Below are 21,065 nucleotides of genomic sequence, written 5' to 3'. Positions count from 1 at the left end.
AATGGATAGCTCAGTATTTTAGGAAGAAAATGTCCATGTCTGTGCAGTAAATACAAAACTTTAATGAAACCTTCCTCACTCAAACCTGAGTCTTCTCCTGATCTTTCACATATTAAACCAGTTTGTAAACCACTACACTGTACAGCTACAGTGTGCCACGTGTATGCATCAAATTCACAAACTTAGGAGGTGTGCATTCTTACTGAGATCAGCTATTCTTGAATTGCAGTCTTGGTTCTAAGTTAAGCTAACCAATCTGATTCCATTGCGTTCCTAATTTTATTATATGCATGCAAGTGTCTGAATATATTAAGATTATGTTTAATTTGATGTCCACCACTGTCATCAGAGTTTACATGAACAATAAAATGGTTGTGTTTTCAGGGGTTTTACCAGATGACTAAACTTGTCTTTGTTCACACCAGGAAGCAGCGAGGACGGAGAGAAAGACTAGGGTGCTAAATGAAGGGACCGTTTATCTTCACACTACTGCGGAATGAAGCTACTCTGGCTCTTTTTTTTGGGAGAACAGCCGAATAAGGACAACAGACGACGCAGTTTGTGGGGACAAACTGCAGATGCTTCTCTCAGGCAGAACTATTCTCAGCGGCGTGGCCATGAGAACAAAAGGCTGTAAACGGACATTAGGCAAATAAGACGGACGAGGCCCAGTCCCAGTCTGAGCCACATCACCTCTCCAGCTCCATCTGTGTGTGTGCGTGCGTGCGTGCGTGTGCGTGTTTGTATGATTTTTAGTTCAGTGCAATTAAAATGTTTTGGGGAGGGAAAACAAACTAACTGACGTAGCTTCTAAATGTTTTCTTTAATGCCTCATCATGCGCATTCCAGGTGTTTGGCTGCTTCTTTTTGTTGTGTGTAAGTGCACTCCTTTTCTAGGACTTTTGCTTCACCAAAAAAAAAAAAAATTAATTTAATTAAAGAAAATCAACCCACTGGGCTGGTAAACGTATCACTACAGCCAAACAAGAATAAGCTCTTTGATTTCACACACACCTAAAACTGACAGCTTAATTTGTTCACTTTGCTCCTTCATGTCATGTGATTATTTCCGTGATTGCCTTTTATTTTAAAAACTTCCTGTTAAGTTTAATCACAGTCTCCTTTTTGGAGAGGAAGCCATGTGTGTTGTCTTTCTGTAGCAGCATTTGAATTAACGGGTTGTAACTGCTGTAGGTGCAATCCATGCATAGGATGACTGGAACACTACACTACAGAGGCGACACACTGTATTGTCCTTTATGTTTTAAAGGAACATGTATAGTAAGCGTAGTCGAAGTTTGGAGAAATGTCGGTAAGAATTGTGGGATTGTCATATCAGTCGTTAAAGAGGCGACCCAGCTGTAAGACAGTTGTGATGAATAACTTAAAACAAGTTGTTGTTGTTTTTCTTTTGTAAAGCTTTATTTTATCCTTGCGAATGTGCAGGAAGTCGCTTTGATGGTTGTCTCGATTACTTTGTCGCTGGGTCTCATTCCAGTGCCTGATGACGCTGAAAGACAAAGAGGCTGCACCCCTCGATTGATGATCGCTACAAAAAGTTTAGTGGGATGATGTTTAAAAAAAAAAAAAAGCTGGAAATGTTTATTTTTAAATGTAAGGATGAAGAAAATGTCATGAGCTGTTTGTAATCAAATGTGCAATGAATTTCATAAATTGGTTTGAATCAGAGTTTGTAGGACAAGCTGATGAGTGTATGCAGGGACTTTAAGCTTTCACAGCAACTCACTACTAGAACAACGACGACAACAACAACAAGAAACTCAATGCTGCTGCTTTTATAAACCCGAGCGTTGTGGGCGGAGTTGTTTGCCTTTTTCTTTTTTCAGCTTTGTGTCAAACTTCACTATTTCAGATTGCATTTCCATCTTAAATGACCCTTTCTGTTCAGCTTCTGCCTCTGAGTCTTATCATTTGCGGGGCCGTACGTACAGGGATGTGCATTCGTCGCGATCACTTTCTGTATAGAAGCGCAATGCAAATGGTTATAGATGAAGACAGACCTTTCCTGACATTTTTATGTACAGCTTTAAAATCTCTTATTTGAAACTGTAGGGTATACAGTTAAGGCTTTCCTTTCAATTGACCTTGAATATTTTGTCGCTGATGATGAGATGAGAAGCTGTACTTCGCCCCGTAATAGCTACATGTCCGTCTCACCTGCCCCATACAGACGACACTGTATCCCAGACAATGTTATCCTCTGTTTAAAAACCAGCAGCCTGTGCTTCAGTTAAACTTGAACATCTATTTAAGGAAATCTTCTTTTATTTCACTACAGTATACATTTGCTTAATCTTGCACATTTGAGAAATGTAACTTAATGTTGAACTGTACTGATGTGTATATAAATGTTAATTTTTCTTTTTGTCTGTAAATGATGGGAAATTATGTAATTGAGTTCTAGGTATGAGGTTTCATTTTGTAACTTAAACTGAGTTGAATCAGAGGAACATATCACAGTCATCAGCTACAAGCAGTTAAATTAAGACAAACAAGCAGACGTGAAGTCATTCTGTCCTTTAAACTTGTAGAATTAAAAAAAAATATTTTTACTTCATATTGATCATGCTTAGTGTGATTGAAATGTTTATAATTACACTGTTTAATATGAAAATAAATGCAAATGACTTCTAATAAAGGTTTGTGGCTCGTTCTGTTTTCAGTTGATAATCATGCAGGAGATTAACACGTTTAATTGGACTGAACAAGAGTTGGTGTATGAGGCTCAGGGCAGGCTGCACGGGTAATCTTAAGGCCTCGAGTAGGTTAAGATGTCAAAATGCGCTTTCCAAATCATCCCTGCTGTGTTCTGAGAGTGGCTGTGTAGTATAATATAATGTTAATGTTCATTGTGTTAGCACAGGTGTAAACTGTAAAGCTGAAAATATAGTGGTGGACTATCAACTATCCGATTATGGCCTTCCGTGTTATTCATTGCAAAAAAATGCAGAAAAAAGCAGGATTTCCCACTGCAGTGAGTGCCACTCCCTTCAAGAACCAGAACAGTTCTGCTTTCCATGACCGTTTAATCAAGCTGTGAGTTGAGGATTTATTTTTCTCAAACTATAGACGGATCAGTGTTCTTGCTGCACAGGGTCCTACTTTTCTTTAGAGTCAGCCCCAGTTTAAGCTGGGGGATGAAGAAGTAATACACACTGCTGTATTACATTTTCAACATCCCACATGGAGTAGCCTTTTGAAGTGTAGAGCAAAAATACTTTTGTGTGTGTGTGCATCTATTTTGGGATTATAGACTAAAAAATTCTTTCAAATATACTCAGTTCAGAGCAGATTAAAATGGCCTATATGTGACAAAGGTCTTTTTTTTTAAAATGCAGGAACATCCTGTGATCAGTGCTGGAAGGTCAGGGGATTTGTGCTGCAGCTGAAACATCCACCTTCAATCAAAACTGCAGATTGTGTCTCGGATTTTTGAGATTCACTGCAGTGTGATATGTCTGCAGGACTTCACAGCAGACAGCTTTTGCCTTTAATCACTCATTTTAACATTTGTGATTGTCTAAAGAAATTTTTTTTTTCACAGCTAGTTTCAGCACTTGTGTAACTTTACAAATATATGGCGGGTTAACCTAAATGCACATATAGAGGGAGGAATTCAGGAAACATCCTGTGCACACCTCTGTAACAATATATGAAATTCTTTGGCGGATGAGAAACACTCAGTACATAAAAAAGAGAATAAAATAGCAAAGACGTGGAAAGGGTCAAACTTCCAAAGCCAGCTTCTGTGAAATGATGTCAAACCACAAAACGGTATTTCCAGACGTTTATTTCACATTTCAATGCCCCGGTAAAATCAATGTACAGCCGTGGTGACATTCAGACCTGCTGCAGTGTTACGGTCATAGCAGTTATCTAGATGTGTGTATATATCTATATATATCTATAGAGATAGATATATATAGATCTCTATCAACAGGAAGAGCCTCTCATTTTATTGCAGAAGGATAGAAAGGTATTGCCTGGCGGTAAAAAGCAATATATTTTTCCCCACACAAAGTGAATGTATCAAATTTTTTTGCCAGTCATAAATACACTCCATTGCAAACATGTAATGGTGCAAAATAAACGGAGAAACGCAACTCAACAAACGCATCATAAATAAATGATAACACATTCAAATGTACATGACAGGCAACTCAAAACACAAAAACAAACAGAACAAGAGTCTACAAACCGATAACAGCTTAGGCTACTCTGGGATTGTTTGAAATTCATTTGGTAACCAAGCCTTAGCCCTTCATCACATCCCACCTTCTTAGGTTTTATCAGGCTGCTGTGGAGAAGAATTAAAAGCTATTGCTAGATCCTGTGACATCCAGTAGCCAAAGCTTAGTAAGAGCAACAACATGCGCTCACTTTTTTCTCTGTTTTGTCATCAGTGAATACTGACATGATTTCTGCCCGGGAAACAAGCCAGCGAGTAACATTCATCCATCGATCAAGTTTCAAATCCAGCCAGTCCAAACCCATGGGTGTGATTGTGCATGTCCCTTTACACGAAGGGATAGGAGTTCGTTGAAATGGTCTGAGGAGAGATGCTGTGTATAGATCCAGGCACAAACAGGGCTGAGGAAAAAGGGACGAGAAGGAAACGGGAGACAGAGAGAGAGCTACACGCTTGTGGCGCTGCCGTTCGCTTGAGTCGGACGCTGCGGGTGGACCGGGCTGCGCGATGGGCCGGCGAGAGGAGGGTGAGGGCCTCGAGAAGCCTCTGCTGAGTTCCCCCTCACACTGATGTGCTCCCATCCTCCCTGGAAGTCAAACACACGCAAATGATAAGGAATACTAGAAAAAGCTTAAACAGCTTTAACTGTTTTTGAATACTTGCATGTGATTAGCAGCACCTGGCTGCTACTTACGCACTTGATTCCTATAGAAGAGGTAAAGTTGGACTTTTCCAGAGTTCTTCTGCATTTTGTTTTTTTGTTAAATAAATGAAAACACTGTAATTTGTTGTTGTATTTACCTTATTTTAAGACCTTGTATCTACCAGATAGATTTATTATATTGTGAATATGTACATCTTTAGAACTGAAAGCGGGTGTTACTTCATATTACCCTGACTGTATATATTTTGCTGGTTTTTAAAGTGCAGTTAATTTTAACCTAATTATTAGACAATTAAAAAAGGGCTTTACTTCAAATCTTAACGCTAAGTTTGAAAGGTGCCTTTTGCCAATAGCCTGAATTCTTCAATTCAAGTAAGGAGAACATGATGGCCCTGCCTAAAGCTTCTGCTTATGTTGATTTAAGGCTTGATTCATAGTCCTGTGTTGGATCCCTGCAGAGCTTCTCTCTCGGTGTCACTGTTTGCATACAGAATATACTTCTCCATCAGTGTGTCTGCCAGCACGAGTGAACCTGAGCTGATCATCTTGCACTCTGAGCTAATAAATAGGGAATAAGATTTAGTTTACACTGGCAAAATACTGGCTGTTGCGTGAGCTCTGTTAAGCATTTGTTTGACAGAGCTATTACCCCTCTGCTAATCATTACACTGTGTTTACTCTGCATTTGATTTTTATTGGCAATCATACCTACAGCGTAGATTTATCACAGTACTATTAATCAAGCTTGAGTGGTTTATGCTCTCTTATGAGAGCCACTTTCCCTCCGTCTGATTTCACAGAGCTACATTGAGGTTAAAAAATATTTGAAAGTCACCCTTTTGGTTGTTTCTTCACTACAGCACCGCATGAGTATCGATCTGCAGATGAAAATTGTTAAAAGATTCATTCTTCTACTGAGATCACTCCTGATCAGGCTTCAGTGAGCAGTAGACTAATCAGCTAAAGGGGCTGGATGCATCTCACATGTCCTGTGTCAGAGTTTTGCTGGATTTTTTTTTTTACTGTTTCTTACCACAGGAGTCCCAGTTTCCACAAAGTTTTTAGGGACACACTGCACACTATGCTGTGATAATAGCTTTTTGGGAATCGTTTTTTTGGTGCTAGGATACAATATAATAATATCTTTGGCATCTTTCAGTTTCAACTGAAGAAATGGGAACAGTTTTTGCAATAGGTATCAACTAGGAGCTCACCCCTATCCCATAGTCCCAGGACAGGCCCTTGGGCTGCATGGGTCCCACACTCGTCCTGTGGCAGACTGCTCCGGGAGTCTCAGCAGGGAAACCTGGAACTCCGTCTGCTATGATCCACACCTGGAGAAAACAGCATCGCTGACACAAACTCCAGCCTTACAACATGCAAATGTAGTTATTTATGGATAGACTTCTTGTTTTAAGCCTTCGCTTGAGTTTATTTAGTGTTTATTATACTCAGCTAAGTCTCTGGGGTGACGGGGCTTTTCAGACTTTGGTAACTGAATGCTAAAAACATATCTGTTTAGATGGGCAACTGGGTGATATGAATGCAACGGGTCTGCTATTATGTAAAGTTAATTTGAATTCTCTTAATGCTTTTAACTCCAGTTTTACTATAAATGCAGTTTATTTTTTTATTCCTTTTAATGTCTTTTAGATTCTGTTTTACTTTTAATTCCATTACAGCTTGTTTGCTTCTGGAAACTGTGGTAACACTGACCTGGTCCAGCGGCCCCACAGAAACCTTGGTGACATTGTTGGAGATGAGCTCCCAGGCGGAGCCCTGTGGGTAGCTGGGGGTGAGGCCCTGTCTGTACCACAGGTTACCTAAATGACATTGACAGAAGGTATTGCCATTTAACTCATGTTCTCGCATTTTAATAGACATTGGTCCAATAAAATATAATATTGCTCACTGTTTTCATCCACAGCAAAGACAGAGGTCCGCCCAACAGAAAGCTGTCTGAGGGTCTGTCTCAGGGGGGAGGGGATGTGGTACCAGCACTCTCCTGCAGAGAGACAAAAGCTCTTGAAAAATAGACAAAGTCTGGCTCTCTTTGGTTTCTCGCTGGTTATATTAGTCGATGCATGCACTCACATCATAAATCATTTAACTTTATTCTCTTTTCCTCCAGAACACATTATAACTTTATGACTTATATATATGATTCATTATGAGATTTATAAATTTAACTGACCTGCAGGGTTTTGTGGGGATACTGATCCTCTGTAGAAGACAGCTCCATCCTTGGCAATGGCCCATACCTGATTGGCTCCACCGATAGAGATGGACTTAAAGGGCTGGTCAGTGCCCACGTGGAGCCACGAGCTGCCCTATGTGGTGAGACCCAGTGAGGTTAGAGATTGTTAGAAGTGTGAACTAACTACCTATAAAACAGATCCTCAGCACGTTTCTCACCGCAGGGTTTTGGAGGCTGACTCCCAACCGACACAAGACATCTCCCTTGTCACTGAGGGCCCAGACAGGGACCTGCTCCATTTTGCTCTGGGCCAGGCATGGCATCAGTGAGATGTCACTCAGGCGGATGGGTGGGACCTGATTCCATGGAGCTTGCAATGTGATCTTACACTTCCTGGGTGTGGATATGTTATTGTTAAGATGCTGCAAAAACTGAGCGCTACAAAATCCCAGCGATGCAAATTGTGTGCTCACCTAGTCCATCTTCTGCGTCTAACAAAGTCTTTCATGGTTTTGTGGCCATGAAATGTCCTGTAGAAAACAGATGAGTCAATAAAAGGGAAGGACTTCTTTCGAGACACCCTAATAAAAACAAATAAAAAAGCTTACATACGTGGGAAAGTCTGCAGCATACTGCCAGCCTTCTTTGTCCGTTCCTCCGGGGATGCTGTAGTCCACGGCCCACTCTGACACCTGAAACAAACGTTCATGGCAGAGAATGCCAGTGAGACAAAAAAATGAATATTTCGGAGGAACCAATCCCTCGGATTCTACCTACCCAGGACCACTGAGGGGAGGGCGGGTATGTGCTGCCTTTGATGCACTCCTTCAGGCCGCTTTCATCGCTCCACATAGGGCGGTCTGTAGGAAGCCCTCTGGAGGAGTAAATCACAAAGGAATGGTGTAAGGTGGCGAGAACAGCTGCAAAGCTTAAAATAAAGTGCAAAGACTTAAAAACTGTAAAAGATGGGGTGGGGTGTGTGCGGGCGGCAACCCTACTTGTCTGTATATCCAGTCATAGGGTTCCATCTTTGATTCTCATACACATGCACGCTCCTGACGTCGGTCTGCTGGTGCATCTGAACGGCACCTCCTGCAGAAACGAAGAAACATTAAAGTTTCATGCAAACAAGGGAATTAATATTTATGCATGTGTATCTGTGTGTGCTTCTACAGTGGCAACAGATGGAAGAGACTTTAAACTATGCTCAAGCAGTTGCACATCAAACTAGAACATGCGAGCAAGAAAAGAGCAGACTGTTTTTTTTTTTTTTAGATATTTACATGTTAGTATTTTATTTATTTGGTAACAATCAGTTAGCTGGAAAAAGTTTGGCTTTGCTAAATAAGAACATGTCTTTATTTTGAAGTACTCCTTGTATAGGTCTGGGGACATGGGTAATCGTCTACAGGACATGTTTACCCGGGTTGGGCTGTTGCTCACAGCGCCCACTGTAGACCCAGGCGGTGCCGTCCCACCCGATGCCCCACACCAGCCCCAGACTGTTAGACTCTACACAGCGCAGGTGGCCGTGGATCTGGCGCCAAAACCTGCAGCACCATACAGCGGAAGCACCCAGCGTTAGCTCCAGTATAGTTAGCACAGACTGAAAGTGATTAGATGCTCAAATGCTACCCACTTTAACCAGACAGAGATGTATGTTAGCATGTTAGTGAGGCAGTGATTTAAAATAAAAACAGAGTAATGAGAAACCAGGTCAAGACAGTGAGAAAGAATGAAAAGACATGAAAAAGCAGACAGAATCCACTGCTCGGTATCATTCTCACATGAGGTCACAGGCCATGGCATGCGCAGGGGCCTCCAGCGAGAGGGACGGCTCGTGGACCATGATGTCTCCCTTTGATGTGGTGGACCACAGGGCCTGTTTGGACGGGAGACCTGTGATCCCTCGACACTCACAGCAACAGTCAGACAACAGGCACAACTGAAGACACAAAGCAGATCCAGAAACAATGGAGAATCTGATCAGCTTCACTGAAAAATAACAGATGGGAACAACTGTCAAACTGCTTAATGATGCATAAAGCTGTTACCCAATCACTCATATCCTTTTCGCTTTGTGCTGCCAGGACCAGAGGCCACCTCTGTTTGGTCCTTTCGGCAGTGTACACAGCAAAGGCATAGTGGCAGTCCCTGAGCACCGGAACCAGCGCCATCACTTCATTTATAAACACGTGAAGGTACTAAGACACAAAGAATGAACAGAGAGTGACCAAGAGACATCTATCTGTGCTTTCTGTCACTTCTTATGAGACTTTAACCGGTCGCAGCTTAACACAACCGACCTTTTTCTCATCATACTGTGTGTAGTAAACAAAGAAAATGCTGTCCTTTTTGCCATCTGACTTGGTGGACTGCTCGAGAGCAACGCCCACATCGATCCAGCGCTGAGGTTTCCAGTCTCTCCACCAGCGCAGTGTGCCCTTACGCACCCACACCGACTGATGAGAGAAAAGGAGGCACAGATGTAGACACGGATACAGCCGAGGGTGTGCCATGAAAGAATATAATGAATCCAACACTTAGAGGAGCATGTTAAGAGACATGCCAAATATAAGCTGTCTTACGTTGCTTCTTTCCAGCGGTTTCTTGCTGATCTCCTCTCTGTGTTCCTGCTGCTGTGGCTGTTTGCTCCAGGCGGCTGACTGGACTGGAGTCAGTGACAGAGAGGTGGTGAGAGGACCTGATGGACAGAGATACAGCTCACACAATCATTCAGAGACATAAAATGGAGCAAAAACACAATACACAGCTGTCCATATACCTGCAGGACTAAGCCAGCTAATCTGTGAACTCGCATCCACGTCGCAACCTCCACCAGAAATCCAAGCCCACACTGGTCCTTCCTCTTCCCCCACTCCCCGAGAGCTCTCCAGAGTCCCCAGGGCATAAGTGGCAGCCGCAGTGCCATCGCCCACTGAGGGCCCTGCCGTTTGTGCACCTCGAGCCGCCTCTGCCCCCTCCAGGTCCACGTTCATCCAGGGGACATCGTGCCCTCCGGCATCAGGGGTTTGGAGTACTGGGGCCGGAGGTGGCTCCTCACGCTCTTCCTGCGGCATCTCTGTGATGGACGGTTGCAGCGTGGAGGTTCTGTCACGATCGGACACCAGGCTGTTGATGAAGCTGTCACTGGCAGGAATAAAAGGCTTGGGGGCATTCGTTTGGGGGGCTAAAGGAGCATCTTCTTTTTCCTGTGGAGGCGTAGGTGAGTCAGAGCCCCCTAAGGGGACTACAGAGGGTGCTTCTGCTTCTAAGATGGGGGTGTTAGAAGTGCTGTTTTGAGGGTCGGCAGGACCCAACTCTGAGTCGGAATCAGTGCAGCTCAGAACGGAGCCCTGTGATGCCTCAGTCAACTGCCCGTTGAACTCACAGTCATCCCTGTTAAACAACACACATGCAAACACACACGCAATATTAAGCTTGAATGTGCACTGTACTTGCCAATTAAAATATGCAGTTAATTTATTTATGCACACCTGGGCGGAATAACCTCTTTACTATTGCCCCATTGGGCAGAAACAGGGATCCAGCCATTTCCACTTGGCTCAGATGGGGTGACACCTATTCTAAAATACAGGCCGCGGTCCTCACCGACCGCCCACACCTGACAGAAGAACAGAGAAAAAAAAAAAAACAAATGCTGTAACATAAAAAATAAAAGACGGCCATTGATGTACATGCAATATTTACTTATTGAGTTATTAAATAGTTTTAACTCTCAGTAATCGCAGGAAAGTATTCACTCCTCAATAACACATCAGAAGCTCTAGCAGGACACAGGCAAGTACTGCTTTATAAGGCCATATACTGTAACACTGGCTCCTGCCACCTCACACAAGCCATTCCCATAATTGCAACCCTGAAATATGAAATATGGGATACGATGACGATGGCTTGGCCAGCTTCTAATTAGGGAGTCTTCCCCTATGTGAGGCGAGTAGGAATATAGTCTGGGGATATATAAGGCTGGGCCTGCTGGGACATTGGCTGGAACGTCTGGCTGTGCTCTTGTTACAGGACTACAGGCAAGAGAAGGAGGGGGACATGGGTGAGACCGAAAGGGAGGAGGTGCGAGATATGGGTTTGCAGAGCTAGCAAAGTCTTCAGCAGTAAGGCACAGGATCGAAAGCTTTCTGCCTCACCCTAAGACCTGATCTGGTTTGTCCTGAAACCAGATCCAGAGTGACAGTAACGCGAATCAGACAGAGGTGGTAGCAGTCAGAAGTACAGAAGCTGTGCAGAGCAGGCACCATCTGCAGTGGAGTTTAAAAGACCCAAGCAGCAAGAAAGTTCGAAGAAAATCTTATCCTTAATAGTTAAATTTCACCCACAGGCCCACTTCAGTGGCAACAGCTAACCTATTAAATCCACATTCTAAGCATTTGAGGAATATCTTTTCATATAAGCAGTATTATATTATAAAGTCGACTCGTTCAGCTGTTTATTTAAACTGATGATCCGCTGATGAAATGTTTCAGCTCTAAGCTCTCCTAACCTGGTCATTCAGTCCTACGTCCACCATCATCATCTCCCCTCCGATGCTGATCCAGCCAGAGCCACAGGGGTTGTGGGAGTTCACGCCACGCCTGAACCACACCTGGATTCACGCACCGACGTTGGGGTCATTACTCAAAAATTTATTTTAGTGCAGTAGCAGTAATTCAGTAATACAGTTTACTTCTTTTTAAATCAAAGCATTTGTTTCATTTCAGTCTCAAGAAAATTGCAGTGACACTGTCAGTGGGCTACAATGCCCTAACATAACTGCAACTGACTAATAACCCACCTTGTAGTCCTTAGTGACCACCCAGACCACACTGACTCCTACAGCCACGTGAAGCGCTTCAATTTCCTTTCCCGGTGATTCCACCTCGAGCCACGACATGCCTGACAGAAGAAGAAGAAAATGCTTTACAAACGCAGCACAAAGGCAAGCCTTCCTCATAATGAGGACGCCGTCATTACTGAGAAGCTTCCTGTTGAGTTCTCAAATCATCTAAACATGAACAAACCAGATGTGATGTTGATTTTTATCTTTAAAAGGGAGTGAGTCTTCCTAATTCGATACACACTCATATTTTTAAGTTTTTTAAAAAAAATATGTTTAAAAATGTTTGCCACTTTCATGCCTTTAAACCTTTACTTTTGACACCGACCTGGAATATGACAGTACTACATGTTGTATGTTTACTAAGACTGACAGTTGGAAATGCAATGAATTTCACTTACTACTTTCTAGCTGTGTCATATATCAAATTATTAAACCCCCCAAAATATGACTATCCAGAGTTGGGACCAGGAAGCAGAGTTGCAGTCTTACACGCCTCTCTGCAGCTTCTCTCCTCCTGCTACCCCCCCAAAAACCCATCTCCATAGAGACTGTGTCAGCTTCCAAAAAGACAAAAAACAAACTAAAAACCAGCAACAAACAACTTAAACAATTACAAAGAAAGAACAATACAGTATCCACATCTGAACCAAAGAGTAAAACAGTGAAATGTGGATTATTAAATATTAGGTCTCTCTCCTCCAAGTCTCTGTTAGTACATGACTTAATAATTGATCAACAAATTGATTTACTCTGCCTTACAGAAACCTGGTTGCAGCAGGATGATTATGTTAGTTTAAATGAATCAACACCCCCGAGTCATTCTAACTACCAGAAACCTTGAAGCACAGGCCGAGGGGGCGGTGTGGCAGCAATTTTTCACACCAGCCTATTAATTAATGAAAGACCAAGACAGACTTTTAATTCATTTGAAAGCCTGATGCTTAACATTGTCCACCCCAGCTGTGAAACTCAGAAACCAGTCTTACTTGTTATCATCTATCGTCCACCTGGGCCTTACACAGAGTTTCTGTCTGATTTCTCAGACTTTATATCTAATTTAGTTCTGAGCTCAAATAAAATAATTATTGTGGGTGATTTTAACATCCATGTAGATGCTAAAAATGACAGCCTCAACATGGCATTTAGTCTGTTATTAGACTCAATTGGCTTCTCTCAAAATGTAAAAGAACCCACCCACCACTTTAATCACACTCTAGATCTTGTTTTAACATATGGCATAGAAACTGAACATTTAACAGTGTTTCCTGAAAACCCTCTCCTGTCTGATCATTTCCTGATAACATTTACATTTACAATAATTGATTACACAGCGGTGGAGAGTAGATTTTATCAAAGTAGATGTCTTTCTGAAAGCGCTGTAACTAAGTTTAAGAATATAATCCACCCACTGTTATCATCTTCAATGCCCTGTACCAACACAGAGCAGAGCAGCTATCTGAACGCTACCCCAACAGAGGTCGATTATCTTGTTAATAATTTCACCTCCTCACTACGTACGACTCTGGATACTGTAGCTCCAGTGAAAACTAAGGTCTCTAATCAGAAGTACCTGACTCCGTGGTATAATTCTCAAACACGTACCCTAAAGCAGATGACTCGTAATCTGGAGAGGAAATGGCGTGTCACAAATTTAGAGGATCATCATTTAGCCTGGAGAAATAGTTTGCTGCTTTATAAGAAAGCCCTCCGCAAAGCCAGAACATCTTACTATTCATCACTGATTGAAGAAAATAAGAACAACCCCAGGTTTCTCTTCAGCACTGTAGCCAGGCTGACAAACAGTCAGAGCTCTGTTGAGCCAACCATCCCTTTAACGTTAACTAGTAATGACTTCATGAACTTCTTCACAAATAAAATTTTTATCATTAGAGAAAAAATTACCAGTAATCATCCCACAGATGTAATATTATCTACAGCTACTCTTAGTACCATTGATGTTAAGTTAGACTCTTTTTCTCTAATTGATCTTTCTGAGTTAACTTCAATAATTACTTCCTCCAAACCATCAACGTGTCTTTTAGACCCCATTCCTACAAAACTGCTCAAAGAAGTCCTGCCATTAATTAATTCTTCGATCTTAAATATGATCAACCTATCTCTAATAATCGGCAATGTACCACAGGCTTTCAAGCTGGCTGTGGTTAAACCTTTACTCAAAAAGCCATCTCTAGACCCAGCAGTCTTAGCTAATTATAGGCCAATCTCCAACCTTCCTTTCATATCAAAAATCCTTGAAAGAGTAGTTGTCAAACAGCTAACAGATCATCTGCAGAGGAATGGTTTATTTGAAGAGTTTCAGTCAGGTTTCAGAGCTCATCACAGCACAGAAACAGCTTTAGTGAAGGTTACAAATGATCTTCTTATGGCCTCTGACAGTGGACTCATCTCTGTGCTTGTCCTGCTAGACCTCAGTGCAGCGTTCGATACTGTTGACCATAATATCCTATTAGAGCGATTAGAACATGCTGTAGGTATTACAGGTACTGCACTGCAGTGGTTTGTATCATATCTATCTAATAGACTCCAATTTGTGCATGTAAATGGAGAGTCCTCTTCACACACTGAGGTTAATTATGGAGTTCCACAGGGTTCAGTGCTAGGACCAATTCTGTTTACATTATACATGCTTCCCTTAGGCAGCATCATTAGAAGACATAGCATACATTTTCACTGCTATGCCGATGACACCCAGCTCTATCTGTCCATGAAGCCAGATAACACACACCAATTAGTTAAACTGCAGGAATGTCTTAAAGACATAAAGACCTGGATGGCCGCTAACTTTCTGCTTCTTAATTCAGATAAAACTGAGGTTATTGTACTCAGCCCTGAAAATCTTAGAAATATGGTATCTAACCAGATTCATACTCTGGATGGCATTACCTTGGCCTCCAGTAACGCTGTGAGGAACCTTGGAGTCATTTTTGACCAAGACATGTCCTTCAACGCACATATTAAACAAATATGTAAGACTGCTTTCTTCCATTTGCGCAACATCTCTAAAATTAGAAATATCCTGTCTCAGAGTGACGCTGAAAAACTAGTTCATGCATTTATTACTTCCAGGCTGGACTACTGTAATTCATTATTATCAGGATGTCCAAAAAACTCACTGAAAAGCCTTCAGCTAATCCAAAATGCTGCAGCAAGAGTACTGACAGGGACTAGAAGGAGAGAGCATATTTCTCCTGTTTTGGCTTCCCTTCATTGGCTTCCTGTTAAGTCCAGAATTGAATTCAAAATCCTGCTCCTCACATACAAGGTCTTAGATAATCAGGCCCCATCTTATCTTAATGACCTTGTAGTACCATATCACCCTATTAGAGCACTTCGCTCTCACACTGCAGGCCTACTTGTTGTTCCTAGAGTATTTAAAAGTAGAATGGGAGGCAGAGCCTTCAGTTTTCAGGCCCCTCTTCTGTGGAACCAGCTTCCAGTTTGGATTCGGGAGACAGAAACTATCTCTACTTTTAAGATTAGGCTTAAAACTTTCCTTTTTGCTAAAGCATATAGTTAGGGCTGGACCAGGTGACCCTGAATCCTCCCTTAGTTATGCTGCAATAGACGTAGGCTGCCGGGGGATTCCCATGATGCATTGAGTTTTTCCTTTCCAGTCACCTTTCTCACTCACTATGTATTAATAGACCTCTCTGCATTGAATCATATCTGTTATTAACCTCTGTCTCTCTTCCACAGCATGTCTTTTATCCTGTCTTCCTTCTCTCACCCCAACCGGTTGCAGCAGATGGCCCCGCCCCTCCCTGAGCCTGGTTCTGCCGGAGGTTTCTTCCTGTTAAAAGGGAGTTTTTCCTTCCCACTGTCGCCAAAGTGCTTGCTCATAGGGGGTCATATGATTGTTGGGTTTTTCTCTGTATCTATGAAGCGCCTTGAGGCGACTTTTGTTGTGATTTGGCGCTATATAAATAAAATTGAATTGAATTGAATTGAATTGAATCAGTGGGACTGTGGTATAATACTATTACAAAAATGATCATAGCATTTAAACTGCATTATTAATGACTTTCAGAGCAGCTACATAATGATTCCTAACTGAAAAAGTCCCAAAATCACTGAGTGATCCTGTATGAGAGATTGTTGAAGTAAAGAAAAGGGGACCAGAGTGAGACATAATGGAAAATTGTTGAGTAAATGTGAGCTACAATGAAAGCTCACCAGTGGGACTGTCCAGGCTCAGGCCAGTTCGCACCAGCAGGTTCCCATCCCATAGCAAAGCCCACAGCAGGTCTCCAGGACCAGCTGATATCTGAGCCACCTCCTTGGGCACTTCAACTTCTTCCCAGCTGGTCCCTTCTGGCACACGAGGGTGGATACCCTCTCTGAACCACACCTGCAGGGTAAAGGTAACATCAGCAGATCATCATCTGACACACCCCTTCATTTAAAAAGACAGATCCATACCATGGTAGGTGGCTGAGCTCATTCTGGGATAGATAATATCAATTTTAACTTGATTAATCATCAAGTTAGTCACGATTTAACTGGTTCACGAGAAGCCTTATGGTCAAGGACCATATGAAACTATATGAAGTCATGCTGCCCTCTTGTGGCTAAACCTTAGAAGTGGTCTACGCTCAGCATGAGAGCATCCTGTTGCAACAGAATACATCATTAATCTTGAATTGTTTGATCTCATGAGATTTAAATGTGTTTGTGAACGTGCTTGATTAAAGCTTCCACAGCATTGTATTGACGTTGTTGGTGGAGAAGCTTTACACTTCCCTGAACAACAGCAGAATGTTTTTAGAGCTCTTTAAACTTTCCAGGAATTTTCTGCACTGCCATAACCTCTTTTTTTAATCTTATGGTACGGTTATTCATTTTAATACACATTTATTACGATTACAGTAAATGGGTCCTACACACACATTGCTCACCTGTCCCTGTTGAGATACACTCCAGAGGTAGGGATACCTTCCGGACTGGTCGCTCATCTCCCAGCCACCACAGCTGATGTCACAGAGCGGCAGTGGAGGTTTCCTGGGATTGTCCAAGGGGATCTGCAGAGGAAGACAAGGCTACTGTGGTAATTCTTTTGCTTTGTCTCATAGTGAAAGTAACATGATCATATAGAAATACAGAATAAATGGAGACTTTTGAAACCTTTGCCCAAGTGCCTTGTGCTATGTATCTTCTGTAGCGGATCCACCGTCTACGACGGACACAAGAATTCCACTTTTTGTCAGGGGAGAAGTTGGCTGGGAAGTCAACAGCATACTCCCAGCCCTACAGAGTCCAAGGTAGTGAGCATGTGATTAAAACTGGAAGTATTTGTTTTAAATATGAATTAAATATTATGAGAAACAGAAGAACAGAGGAAAGACAGGAGGATGTAAACAAAGGGTTTGTATGTGTTCACGAGGAGTTATTTCTCACCCCAGTCTGGCTTGGTTCTCCTCCACAGGTGTGATCCACATACCAGTCTCCCTCCCACTCCCAGCTGCGGGAGGGCAGCTGGAAGCTGTGGAGTGGCTGGGGATTCATTCCGGTCACATCGCTCCACGGCCAACGGTCGGTGGGCAGCAGTGTGTCAGTAAAGCCATCCACTGGGTTCCACCTCTGAAAAAGCAAACATTAAAAAAAACACAGATTTAGCATTAATCATAAACAGCATCTCCATTTACAGCGTTAAAATATACAACCTTGTCCCACCTGGTTTTCATAGGTCTCCTCCCGGTAGCGGATCGGGGTCTCACTGGGCATCATATTGAGGTAAACATGGTGGTCACAGCCGATGCCCCAGCAGCGCCCCTTCCCTGCAGAGACACGTTTGAGCTCTAGCAGCGAGTCATCAGCACGTTCCCAGCGCTGGCCGGCTGTAGAAAGGCTGTACACTCTGCCGTACACGTCCACGGCCCACAGAAGTGTTATTGGCATGATGGTTCCTGAACAGGAACAAGAGGACAACACTCATCATTCCAAGCTGTGCCTTATATATTGTAAAACTCTCTGCTCATAGCATCGAAAAGCATCCCTCACAAATCACAAATGACTGCATTATTAAAAGTGTTTTATTTAAAAAAAACAAAAAAAACATCAATAAATAAAAAAGTGTCTAACATATTTTCTGGAGTTTTAGGTTTATATCTGTTACTCAAAAATAATAACATGCAGTTAGGTCTGTAAGTTTTTGGGCAATTACATATTTGTTGTAGTTTTGCCCCTGTATACCAACACTGTGGATTCAAATCAAGTAATCAAGATGTGATTGAAGTGCAGACTTTTTATTTGAATTCAAGGCATTTAACAAAATTAGGAATTAGAGTAATTTTTATAGATAGTCCCTCATTTTCAAGGGCTCAGTAGTAAATAGACAATGCTCAATACCAGATGAAAAACACGAGCAGATAAAAGATCTGGAGTTGATTTGAACCTGCTGTTTGAAATCTCAATATGAGGTCCAAAGAGATGCAAGTTGATGCTCAACCCAACAGAGCAGCTTGTCGGTCACTGAAGACAAAACTAAATGCAGAAAGACAAACAAACCAGCAGCGACTGAAGGAATCTGCAGTAAAGGCCTGCCAGAGCATCTCACAGGAGGAAACAAGGTATTTGGAGGTCAAGCAGTCATTGGCTGTAAAGGTTTTTCACCCAAGTGTTAAAAAACAGTCCTTATTAGTTTGTCCAGTTACGTCTGAGCCTCTGAAAATTGTGTACTATGTAGGGTATAAAAAAGCTGTATGTCCTAAACAGTTAATGCATTAATTTTACAGTGCAGAGTTTCAGCTGATTTAAAGCTGCACAGTCGTTAATTGCGAGAGTTACCTCATGGTAAACAAAAACGTAATGGAGCCAACTAAACAGACTCAACTTTATCTTCTATAAAAACAAACAAACAAACAAACGAGGAAGTCGACTTTTATATTGAAAAGTTTGACCGGAAGTCTTCCTTTTATGTTGGCTGGCTGGCTTGACCCTTGTGTTATCAACTGATACTAATCCGCTACAGTATACTATGTCAAGGCTATCCATTGAGCCGGGCCCTTTTGTTTGCCTCTCGCATAAACAGAAGTAAACAGAAGGAGCTCATCACATCAGCGTTTTTATAAACCTGCAGTTGTCCAGGCTGAACTTGTTATAGATGACAGACAGCAGTAAAGCTTTACGCAATCACACACAGGAGCTCCAGTAAATCCAGGATCAGAAACACTGCACGGGCTACCGCAGCAGCCTACCTGAATATTGGTATCCGATCCGCGGTTGTCAAGGGAATATCCACAGACGCGTCATGACATCAGGTGCAGCAGCCGATGCCTGTCATCTCTGAGGCCCATGCTGGGACACATTCAAACCCCCATGTTATTAACAACAGACGGGATGTAACGCCTGCTATGCTGCATGATAACACAGTTGATATCTACTAAGATGTGCCGCAAAGTCGGGTATAAGCTGTTTACATCCTCAGGGAACAGGCAGCAGTCAGCTGGCGTCCCCCCCCCCCCCCCAAAAAAACGTTCCAACTGTTACTTACGCATGAGGCTCCGTGACGCAGCAGCACCTCTGGGGAGAACAAATAAAGTCATCCATGCACACAGTAGTATTAAATTCACATTCTGGACCACAGGAATCCTCCGTGCAGCTCCCACTCCACAACAGGAAATGGAGGAAGTGCTGCTATGATTGGTTGAAGCTCGGCAGGAGCGTGGGATCTCTTTCTCCCATTGGTCGAACACCGGAGCCCATGATATATTTTTTTCCGACCGCTGCAGCTGATCAGCAGGCATTTTTTAATAATTTATTCAGCGCCAGATGAATTATTGAAGCGCGAGCTTGATTACAGTTTGGAATATTTCACCACAAACTCGAGTAACAAAAAATAACTTAACTTTTGAACCCGATGGGATATGTTAAAACCGGCTCAGCATCTTGGACAGGCGCACTTTGATCCACCTGAGCTTCAGGAAACAGTAGAAGCTTTAGACAAAGTGGATAGCCAACCCTGGGACAGGCTCAACTCAGCACGACTTCAAAGACGTCCTCCTTTCTGGTTGTAAGAATGCTGAACAACACAGGGGCGTCTTTGGATGGAAAGGAAACCTGCAGAGCGTCAGTATTCCTGCCTGTGCCACCAACTTTGGACTGATCTACCGTCAGTGTTACAGGCAGTCTTTACATCCGCCAACACCAGAGTAAAAATAGTCCCCTAAGTTCTAGATTCAAAACATTACCGAATTGAGGTTGTAATATATCACAATTATCAAGCAACTGAAAAACTTTTTTCTTTCTTTGAATTACCTCAGTGGTTCCCAACCTGTGGATTGGGCCCACTGTGAGGAGACACAGGACAAAACTAAGGGATGTTAAGATGAGTAGGAAAAACTGAGAAAGAATACATTCATTTTGTGTGTGTGCATGTGTTGTTGTTGTTGTTTATGTGAAAGTACTGATTTATTATTCAAACATACCTGAAAATAACTCATAATCTGATAAATTAACAATTAATTAAAAGTAGCAACATTCTTTGCATGTACAGTCTTGGCCAAAAGTTTTGAGAATTACATAAATATTGGAAATTGGAAAAGTTGCTGCTTAAGTTTTTATAATAGCAATTTGCATATACTACAGAATGTTATGAAGAGTGATCAGATGAATTGCATAGTCCTTTGCCATGAAAATTAACTTAATCCCAATAAAACCTTTCCACTGCATTTCATTGCTGTAATCAAAGGACCCGCTGAGATCATTTCAGTAATTGTCTTGTTAACTCAGGTGAGAATGTTGACGAGCACAAGGCTGGAGATCATTATGTCAGGCTGATTGGGTTAGAATGGCAGACCTGACATGAGGAGGGTGATGCTTGAAATCATTGTTCTTCCATTGTTAACCATGGTGACCTGCAAAGAAACGCGTGCAGCCATCATTGCGTTGCATAAAAATGGCTTCACAGGCAAGGATATTGTGGCTACTAAGATTGCACCTAAATCAACAATTTATAGGATCATCAAGAACTTCAAGGAAAGAGGTTCAATTCTTGTTAAGAAGGCTTCAGGGCGTCCAAGAAAGTCCAGCAAGCGCCAGGATCGTCTCCTAAAGAGGATTCAGCTGCGGGATCGGAATGCCAGAGCTTGCTCAGGAATGGCAGCAGGCAGGTGTGAGCGCACCT

General features: G+C 42.4%; 2 protein-coding genes across 2 annotated transcripts in view; one reads left to right on the top strand and one right to left on the bottom strand.

The window, feature by feature from the left end:
* Positions 1 to 2,933, top strand: part of lmtk2 (lemur tyrosine kinase 2) — a 33,474-nt gene extending 30,541 nt beyond the window's left edge. Inside the window, exon 14 of the mRNA XM_084926124.1 lies at positions 426 to 2,933. Coding sequence (XP_084782250.1) covers positions 426 to 454 — 29 coding nt within the window. The 3' untranslated portion in view covers positions 455 to 2,933. The remainder of the gene's footprint in view (positions 1 to 425) is intronic.
* Positions 2,934 to 3,795: 862 nt separating this feature from the next.
* On the bottom strand, positions 3,796 to 19,581 carry tecpr1b (tectonin beta-propeller repeat containing 1b). Its single transcript, XM_084926118.1, has 26 exons — positions 19,434 to 19,581; positions 19,138 to 19,237; positions 17,615 to 17,847; positions 17,339 to 17,521; positions 17,066 to 17,188; positions 16,840 to 16,962; positions 16,118 to 16,292; positions 11,879 to 11,979; positions 11,588 to 11,689; positions 10,569 to 10,696; positions 9,857 to 10,470; positions 9,660 to 9,775; positions 9,378 to 9,533; positions 9,126 to 9,275; positions 8,859 to 9,016; positions 8,494 to 8,621; positions 8,070 to 8,163; positions 7,849 to 7,945; positions 7,684 to 7,763; positions 7,545 to 7,601; positions 7,290 to 7,464; positions 7,069 to 7,204; positions 6,787 to 6,879; positions 6,591 to 6,697; positions 6,089 to 6,208; positions 3,796 to 4,796 (listed from the first exon to the last, which is right to left on the bottom strand). The coding sequence occupies exons 3-26, from the start codon at positions 17,837 to 17,839 to the stop codon at positions 4,656 to 4,658; spliced, it is 3,582 nt and encodes a 1,193-aa protein (XP_084782244.1). The 5' UTR covers positions 17,840 to 17,847; positions 19,138 to 19,237; positions 19,434 to 19,581; the 3' UTR covers positions 3,796 to 4,655.
* Positions 19,582 to 21,065: the final 1,484 nt, after the last annotated feature.

Source organism: Perissodus microlepis, chromosome 4 (assembly GCF_051167445.1).
Source record: "Perissodus microlepis isolate ML-2025 ecotype Zambia chromosome 4, ASM5116744v1, whole genome shotgun sequence".
Taxonomy (NCBI): domain Eukaryota; kingdom Metazoa; phylum Chordata; class Actinopteri; order Cichliformes; family Cichlidae; genus Perissodus; species Perissodus microlepis.
This window is presented reverse-complemented; position numbering and strand designations above follow the sequence as displayed.